The sequence below is a fragment of the Leptonychotes weddellii genome, chromosome 6, assembly GCF_054177405.1.
Source record: "Leptonychotes weddellii isolate Sample4059 chromosome 6, ASM5417740v2, whole genome shotgun sequence".
Lineage (NCBI taxonomy): Eukaryota > Metazoa > Chordata > Mammalia > Carnivora > Phocidae > Leptonychotes > Leptonychotes weddellii.
In genome coordinates this window covers 84057925-84068006 of record NC_138374.1, presented here as the reverse complement: position 1 = coordinate 84068006, position 10082 = coordinate 84057925, and the positions used below count along the sequence as shown (strand labels likewise).

The 10082-nt window shown below is 40.0% G+C and overlaps 1 protein-coding gene across 1 annotated transcript in view; it reads left to right on the top strand.

The window, feature by feature from the left end:
• WDR64 (WD repeat domain 64) overlaps positions 1 to 10082 on the top strand; it is a 110798-nt gene that overhangs the window by 56130 nt on the left and 44586 nt on the right. The window contains 3 exon segments of the mRNA XM_081822886.1: positions 1181 to 1348; positions 3445 to 3568; positions 5968 to 6143. Coding sequence (XP_081679012.1) covers positions 1181 to 1348; positions 3445 to 3568; positions 5968 to 6143 — 468 coding nt within the window.

The following is a 10082-nucleotide window of genomic DNA, read 5'->3' as shown; positions in this document are numbered from 1 at the left end:
CCAGAGTGGCTGCACCAGTTTGCATTCCCACCAACAGTGTAGGAGGTGAACTGAGAAATATTACCAGAAAAACCTTTTAAATCCTTCTTTACACAAGAACAGATTTTATCTTAAAATTTAAGCAGCTTAGGAAAGGGCTTCGTTAAATCCTGGGGCACCGTTTCCTAACAGGTGAGATTGGAAAATCGTGAGAAACTCAATACAAAGTGTTGACCTTTGATAATTTAATCTCCAAAACAATAAGAGAAGCTTCATTTTGTTTGATCTTTGAAATGCTTTGAGATTCTTTTTTCTTTTAAAGATTTTATTTATTTATTTATTTGAGAGAGAGAGAGCTCATGAGAGGGGGGAGGGTCAGAGGGAGAAGCAGACTCCCTGTTGAGCAGGAAGCCCGATGTGGGACTCGATCCCGGGACTCCAGGATCATGACCTGAGCCGAAGGCAGTCGCTTAACCAATTGAGCCACCCAGGCGCCCAAATGCTTTGAGATTCTTATTTGTATTTCTAGACATTACACCAAAACAGAATACATAGTTAATTTTGACAGTTAAATCACATTTGCCATTTGTAGTATCCCTGTAAAACCAAACGAGCACCCTTAGGAAAATGCAAATAAGGTATACCTGCTCTTCAACTACTTCCCCAAGTTGATTTGGAAATTAATCTTATTTAATATTGATGTTGTAAGCACTGGCTTGTAACCGTTCTCATTCATTACATTTAATAAGACCATGTATACAGAGTGCTTTATCATTTGTTGGTCAGAAAAGGCTCTCAACAATAAATTCCAATCACTAAATGGAAGCTTACCTTCAGCAGAAAGCTGCCCATCACTATGATTACTATACACCAGATGGAGAGGCATGGGGCAGGCACTCTCAAGAATGAAAAATGTAGACAATAAAAAAACAGAAAAATAGGGATCACTGAAAAGAGAATATCAATGAATCCAAATAGCTTGTACTTGAAAATTAATGACGCCCTCAATGAATGCTTTTCTCTTGCTGAATAACATTTGCTTTATTTGTCAAAAATGTTTTAGAGAAAATAAGCATATCTTCACCACATCAGATATCCTAGGAATTGATATTACTAATCTCACAGATGGGTTGTTTCCAAACACAACCGACTGGGTAAAGTTCTTTGTGATTCAAAACTTCTAATGTTGGGTATTTGTGAGATTCTTATTTCTGTTCCAGGATCTAGTGTCATGGACATGTACCCTCTGACCAGAATGGTACAAGATACAAAACAGATTCCTCACACTCATGAACGAGAAATCAATGTCATGCTTTACAACAGATATTTTCACCAAGTACTTACTATCTGTTCTGAATCCATCATTAAGGTAAGTATATATTGGCTCTTCAGAAAGAAAAAGGCAAAATAGAATGTTCTCTTTTTACAGGTAAGTCTTTCAGTGATTAAGTAAATGTAGTGGCACGTGTGATGAGACTTGGCAGTAGAGCTATTTTTAAGCACTCATGAACCCATGGAAAACAAGTATTTTAAGCCAGGTCAGACTGCTTGCTATTAAGCTGCATCCTCAATTAAATAAATAAAGCTAGTTTTACTATCAGAATAGGAACTTTAAAGGAAATATACCAAGGAAAGAGTACTAAGATGGATGGATGGATGGATAGATAGATGATAGATAGATACATACATACATACATACTTACATACATACATACATTTTTAATCCGAGCTATGGGCAGAGGATATGGTAAGAAGGAAAGGAGAGGAGTTTATAAGGTTTACTATAACCCCTATAGGTGCAGGATATGTGCCAAGTGCCTTAAATCCATGATCTTATTTAATCTTCATGCCGGTTCCATGTGGACAGATAAAGGGTTCCATTTTAAAGATGAGGAAACTAGGAGCCATGGCATTCAAGCAACTTGCCCCAGATCACATAATTAGTAAGCATCAAAACTGGGATGTGTACCCAGGTTGGTCTATTCCTCTGCATTCCACTGCCTTGACACTACCATGCTCCCCAGAGGCCAGGGTATGCAGCCATCCTAAGTGCATCATCTAGCAGTGATGGCTGGCAGGGTTTGCTTCAGAGGGCCATCCTTTTATTTCATGCATGCTCTCCAAAAGGAGACATCTGGAGCAGTAGAGAGCATCCTCTGGAGACCCTTTAAGTCCCCTCTCAATCTCTGACTTTCTATGTTGATCTGCTGGAGATTTTCTCAGGCCAAAATCTCAGGAGTTCAGTTAATGATCACCTACTTCTTATAATGCCTACAGAATAAGTAGAGGAAAACTAAAACTAAAACCTACTCCGTTTTCACGAACTACGGACTTCTAGGGGGGAAATGGCTTCCCTGTAAGGGGAGAAGGGGGCAAGGAATGCATCTAGGTGCGTTTTCATACCTGATTGATTGGTTTAAGAGGGAGCATACTTCAGGCCAGAACATGGGTGACCTCTGAGACCCGTTCATGCCATGGCACGCATTTCTCTTCTCCTTTAAGGACCTCGTCTGTACTGGGGGCACTCAGAGGTTGAGAACGTGGGCTCTCAGTCCAGACTGGCCTCATTCAGGTCAGTCAGTGGCCCTTGGTCGGCCTCTAGACGATTCCACGAGTCCCCTCTGGTCCTGCTCTCCCTCCCTGATTCTAGCTACGACGGCTGTCTTCAGCTCCCTGGAGGGACAATGCGCCTTCCCATCTCTGGCCCTTTGCTCATACTGCCTCTGCCCCACAGACCTTGAGGGCGACCGTCTGTCCTGCCAGTGCAGTTTCATTACTCACTGACAGTCTAGTTTACATGTGAACATGGCAGATCCATGAAGAAGGAGAGATTTAGACCAAAAGACTGAAGGTCTAGAGCTTCAAATGTGTTTCCAAAGAGAAAGAATGTTGTGTCTTCACATGTTTCTGGATTTTCTGATTACACCCAACCTGATTACACAGACAGCCTTCTCTGAAATCTCTCTCTCCCTCCCTCTAAGAGTGAGGCCCGTGTCCCTAATCAGAACACTTCTTGGAAAGGTCAATGAGCTCCTTCCTCAGGGTTCTCTTATTCTGTCCTGTGACTCCTGGCTGATTTGGATGAGTGCCAGCAGGGAATAAACCCAGTTTGATTTTTTTGTCAGCTGTACTTGTAAGGGTTACATTGCTATCTGGCTGCTAATCTGGTTTCGTGCTCACAGTAGTAAAATTGCTATTTTCTCCACAGCCAAGGCTGCCGGGAACAGTCACTGCCTGTCTCGGCTGCCTAGGTATACAGCCGACACACTCCAGGATCCCACAAGAACTACTAGACGGCACTGCATCTGTTAGAACGTTCTTTGATCAAACCAACATTCAGGGCAGGATGTTGGAAAAGATTTTAGAAGGGCAGAGTACCAATTTTGAGGATGTTTTGAATATTACAAATTTTTGTAAAAGCTGAAAGGTATATGGATGATTTGATTTTTTTGTTCTTTCCTACAGGTTTGGGAACTCAAGACTGGCCTCCAAATATACCAGATTTTAGACCCTCATGGCTTCAGTGTTGAACTGACTTCTGCAGCTATTGATGAAACTGGATTTCTTTTTGCCACAGGAGCATATAATGGTCAGATTCATATCCAGAATAGGGCCTCCCTGCTTTAATGCCCTGAGAATTTGTGCTAGGAACTCATCCATTGTGTGGGCTAGAGAGAGAGCATGAAGCAGGCTGGAATGTGTCAGCATGCAGGACAGACTGCTCTGCCTGACTGAACATCAGCAGACTCTTCTGTAATGGGTATCAGAGTCCTGGTATCAATACCTCACATCACATTTATATTATTGCTTTAACGTTTGCAAAAGTCTTTCACATGTATCTCATTCTATCTTTGGCAGGACTTGTGTTGCACTGACTCCTTTTGTCCTTTTACTTTGGGGTACCATCAGCTAAGAGGTGGACATTTAGATTTAGTACTTGCCAATAATATTTTTACTGACAGTAGATTTGGGGACCAGACAAAAATCCAGCCAACTCTGTTATACAACACCCAGAATTCTATATTGGACTTGTTTATGAGTCTCAGCTCCTTGGGGACATGTGCCATGTCAAACTTGAGAAGATGTCAAGCTTAGGTGGTGTTATGTTGCTTGCTGCTCCTTATGCTATGGAACACTGTGTAGAACTTTCTAGAACTAAGCATTCCAGCCTGCCTCACCTTTCACCTCACCTTGCTCTGACCTCCCACAAAAGAACTACTTTATCTAGATAGTATGACCGACTTGTATGCACTACTCATAGTTTATTTATTCTAGAGATATATTTACTAAAGAAATTCTTACTTGGAAGCCAGTTGGTGGGATGAGTGAACATCCTGATGTGAAAGTCTGATTTTTCACCGTGTGACAGATAACGTCCACATGAAATGAAATCATGAATGCTAAGTTGATGGGGTGTGAATAAATGCAACTGCTCTGCATGTGGGACAATTCTTAAGAAAGCAGTCTTAACTGCTCTAGAAGCACTCTCTACACACATATGAAAATCAGTTATAATAGAACTTCTGAGCAGTGGACACAACTGTTATCAGGCATAAGCGTCAGCAATTCATACAGATGACTAAGATAGTTTTGTTTTCATGCAAGCAAGTCCATTTCATTGTTAGTGCTAGGGTCTAGAATTTCTTTAAACATGGACAGTTTGTTCTCCTCAGAGGTCACTGACAAAGATGCTGCAACATCCTAGGACACCCTGGAAAGTAGGATTCTCTGACTCTCAGAGCAGCTCTGCTCACAAGCCAGCAGTTCCCCTCATTCCCACCCACCCACCCACCACCTAAGCCAAGCAAAACTTCTCCCCACCCTCTGCCCCATTTAATTTGGCTGCTAAAGTCTCAAGGTAGCAGGAAATCTGGGCTGTGACACTGTGGTCCACATATGCAGGACTGAATGAGAGCATTCCTTCTTTTCATTGTTTGTATGACTATGTTCCTCCACAACCATAAAGTGCTTGAGGGCAGGAACCATGCCTGTTCGCTTTGCATTCACAGCTCCTTGCATAGTGCTGAGTATATAGGGAGAATTTAGTTAGTGTTTAATGATTTTGTGAACAAACAAATGGTAGGAGTTGTGAGTATTGCTGAAAGAGAGAACCTGGCAGAAGGAAATAAAAACAACACAGTGAGAACATTATGGATGTCCAACAGGAATAGAGCTGGGGGATGTGATGTTGGGGAGGAGGGTGGGATTAGGGTCAAGCAAAGGGAAGAAAGTGCTGTGAGGAGCAGTCCGCTAGATACTAAACCACTAAAAATGCCCATGTGAAGAGAATTCCTACACAGTGATGATCTAGAAATAGCCATTCAACAACCACACTGTTTATCACACCTCCTGGCCCCTTGATCAAGCTCCCCTAAATCAAATGACCCAAGTTAATTGTAAAGAAAGTATGATTTCAAATGTAAGAAGAAACTCAATGCCTTTGTTGCATTTCCTTCCCATGTAGCTGATAAAACAACTCAAAGCTTGATAGATTCCTACCTGCTGGAATTCTTTAAATGTTTTATTACCCAAAAAAAGCAAAAGTCTTTGAACACGTCAGCACCTTAGGAAATGTGATGTCATTGGATTGATCTTTTACTGTGAATGACAATTGTGGCATGATACTAATGAATGGGAAAATATCGGGGAGTATTTAGCAAACTGGAGGGTTTGGGAGAATAAGGGCAGAAAAGAGCCACTTCAGCCAGAAAGCTCAGCTAGGAGAGTCTGAGTGTTTCAAGAAAACTGTCACAAATTTCAAGACCTTGCCTAGTCGTGTTAATTTTTATCAGCCTGTGACAAACAAAGGCATACAGAAATGTATTTTGTGCACAGCAAGGCTGAGATTTACTCGTCAGTCTTAGTAGAAAATAAATATAGGATAGATTGTTGGCAGAACGCTTTCAATTAGATCAATTTTGTCTGAGATAAAAGCCAAGCTTTCTATAAGTTATTTGTATCTACATAGTCTTCTTCCTGTGTGCTTAGGAACAATTAAAATCTGGGATTTCGGCAGTGGGCAGGAGATGAAAGTGTTGCCGGAAGGGAAAGACTGGAAGGAGGAAGAACATTGGCTTCAGCGCCTGATTTTCCTGAAAGCCCAGGAAAAACACCAGCATTTGGTCCTCACCTTGGAGTGCAATGGGAAAATCAAAATGGTCCAGGTGTGTGATCCCAGTTTTATATTTGTACTCTATGTGCTCTTCTTGGGAAAATCGGCGGAGTTATTGGATGAGCCCCATTTCATTCTTCTCCTGCCAGTCAGCTGGGAATAGCATTTCTCCACCAGTCTTCCTAGGAGGTTCTTAATTAAGAGCATCCTTGCCCAGGTCCAAGCCAAGAGCAAAAAAGAATGGCTACTCAGGGACAGCATCTCACCCACCCAGGGTTTGCTGAAGGATTAGTCAGGAACCTCTGGGGCAGGTATCAGCAAGGCGAAACTTACCCACAGCTGCCACCTCTGACATTGTTTATACCCTCATCTGGGGATAATTCACTGACAGAGCTGCTCCCCAGCAGGCTCTGTGAAAGGGAGCAGTGATTCCTCTCTGTCCTGAGAACCCATAATGCATTCAGGGATGCTCAAGTCACTTTTTCAGTTTGTCACCAAAATTGCTTTGTTTACTTTAAGGTTAATGATGCAATCTGCTCAGGGCCAGGAGGATTGAGGTAGTCTAATTTATTTTTTCTGTGAGTCTATTACCACCAAAGAATGCTAATGCCTACTTCATATTTAATGAAGGCTAGATCATTTATCCTGGTTACTGAGTGGATCTCTCTCTGCCTAGAACTCAAGGACTCTTTGACTTTATTTTCCCCTTCTGAAAGCTAAGATCAGAAAAAAAAAATCTTAAATTAGTTTAGCAATCATGAAATTTCAGCATTATTAAGGTGACTGATGGCTCTACTGCTGGAAAAAAGGAGTGAAAAACATCCCTGATTCAACATATTCTTCCCACGTTGTCTGAGCAATTCAAATAGCAGCATAGGAAGGAATTTCTTAATAATACACTCTACAACACAACAATGGATTGATTTCCCTTCTTTAAGGTAGTGCAGTTGACCATCAGTATGCTTTTCCTAACAGACGATGACAATAACAAACACTCCTTTTTTAAGGATTGCAAAAAACCAGCCTGGTGCTGTTCCCACATCAAAATTGGTTTTGGTTTTACTGCAGCATTTGTCACTTTGATTATTCTCGTTCTCCATGTCTCCAAAATCTATAGACTGAGCTTGATGAAGATTGAAAATCTCTCTTATTTGTACTTGTATTCTTGCTGTGCCCTAGCAGGTGCTCATCAAGGATTGAGAAAATGAAGAAATACAGGAAACTTTTTATAAAATATATAATAGTAAATGTTTGGGAAGGTTTGGGGGGGTTAAAATATTTTATTTATTTATTTGAGAGAGAGCGAGCTAGAGAGAGAGAGAGTACAGAGGGAGAGGGAGAAGCAGGCTTCCTGCTGAGCAGGGAGCCCGACGTGGGGCTTGATCCCAAGACCCTGAGATCATGATCTGAGCCAAAGGCAGACGCTTACCTGACTGAGTCACCCAGGTGCCCCAATGTTTGGGAAATTTTAGGGAATTTTTATTAATGTTTAATAATGTTGGAGGGAAGAGCTTTAAGCTCTAAGCATAATGTCGAAAGCACACTTATAATTTATGGTTAATGCCTTATTACTATTACTCAGTGTTATTTGCCTATTAAAAATAAGATATGGTTTGATTTACATACTTATTTTCTAGAATGACCTTGAACAACATGGGTTTGAACTGTGTGGGTCCACATACATGCAGATTTTTTACAGTACAGTATAGTACTATGCTATACAGTACAGTACTATAAATGTATTTTCTCTTCCTTATGATTTTCTTAATAACACTTTCTTTTCTCTGGCCTACTTTATTGTAAGAATACAGCTTATAATACATAAGACATACAAAATATGTGTTAATCATCTATTTATGTTATCAGTAAGGCTTCCAGTCAACAGTAGGATATTAATAGTTAAGTTTTGTGGGAGTCAAAAGTTGTATGTGGATTTTCAACTGAGTAAGGCTCATCACTCCTAACCTGCATGTTGTTCAATGAATGTACTTTCATTCATTCATTTTTTTTTTCAATGAGCATTTAGTAAGTGTGTCTCATGGACCAGAAAGATATCTTCCCTTTCATCATGGAACTTACAGTTTAATATGAAGGATTGATATTGATCTACCTAGTACAAGTGTTACAAATACTTGCACAAAGTGTTACATGAATTTACTGTAGTGGGCAGTGCCTAGCCAAAATGGAGCCAGGGAAGGTTTCATTTTCCACTGATTTTCAGTGAAGTTCAACACATTTCAAGAAACACTTTTTGTGCTCCATACGTGCTAGATGTTCTTCCAAGTCCCAAGATTCTATGGAAAATAAGGTATTTAGGAACTTGATTATTCAGACCCACCCTCCACTGAAAACAATGAAAAGTTCTGAATAAAATATTTACTGAATCTCTCAACTAGCATTAAAGAGCTGACAATATTAGTAACTAAATAGCAGACAAAAATTTAGTGAAACTGGAGGATGAGAAAGGTAAATGAAGAACTAAAACACCCTTGCTATTTTTTGTCTCAAGGGCATTTTCCAAAGCAAATGAGGTTTCAATTTTGGAGACTCATCTGATTAGGAGAGACAAAAAAGTCAAGGCCCAGGGCCTGCCTAAGGCAAAGAATTTAATACCATGTCCATAATATGCTGGGACCCAAAAGTTACACTATCAGCATAAAGGTAAACCAGAAAGAAAGAAACCAGCCTCCCAGGAGCAAGGCAGGAAAAGCTGCCCTCACACAGAACCAAGCAGGGAAGAAGGGAGAAGAGTAGGAAAACAAAACAAGATGAGACAAAACCCTGTCCCTCAGAACTGTGGCCACAAGTGTCTCATATGCATTTACAGGCTAGATTGGCAATGCTTAGGGGTCAAGGAAATCTCAGCTATGAACTTGATTTAAAACTGGTAGTTTTGGCAGGCACCTGGCAGAAACAAGTACAAATCCATTCTGGAGAAAGGCACATTCCCTCAGACCAGAGTCAGGATAATTAAGTGCACAAGAAAACTAGACAAGAAGGTTTGGGCACAGATACAAGTAAATAGAGCAAAACCAGGTCCATATACAACAGAAGTGACATAGCAGATTTGTGTGGCAAGAATATATTTTTCAATAAAAGGTTTTGGAGCAACTAGACATCCATATGGAAAAGAAATATAATTTTTTTCTCCTATCTAAGACTATTCCTTGTGGATTAATGACTTCAAAATATTAATGGAAAGACAAAACAATATAGGGTTTAGCAGTCAATATAGGACAATGTCTTTATGAACTCAAGAGAAAAAGATATCTTAAATAAGACTCAAAAATCACTATTTAAAAAAAGGTATATTTGGTTACACTAAACTAATAACCTTCTTCATCAGAAGTCATCATGATTAGAGTTAAAAGACAAGAGTAGAGTTAAAGAAGAGATTTGCAACACATAATAACCAACTGAGTTAGTATCCCGAGTTCTTAGATAATAAATAAGGTAATTAGTTCAATAGAAAATGAAAAAAGAGAGGCACTTCATAAAACAGCAAACCCAAATAGCCAATAAACATATACAACATTGCTAAACCTCATTAGTAATCAAGGAAATTCAAATTGGAATTACAGTAGATATAATACACCCAATAGACTGGTTTAAAAAAGTAAATCTGATAATACTAAGTTTCAGCAAGGCTGTGAACCAATAGGAGGGTTCATACGCAGCTAACATTAGTATAAATTGGTACCAACTCTCAGCGAATATTTTGGAATCCTTTAGTTATGGGACTTGATTCAGAAGTCAGTATGTCACTTCACAGTCTTGAAGGAACGATGTTGCCAGTGAGCAGTCCAATGCTGGTCTGATTATTTTTCCTCTGTAACTTATGCATTCTCTTTGCAAACTTAGATGTTATCTTTGTCCCAGAGGTTTAAGGGCTTTGCTTAAATGCGTATGTTTTCTCATCAGTTCCACAGGAGACTTTTAAATCTGCAGTCCTAGATATTTCTTCCAGCTTAGGAATTGTTTTTGTATTATT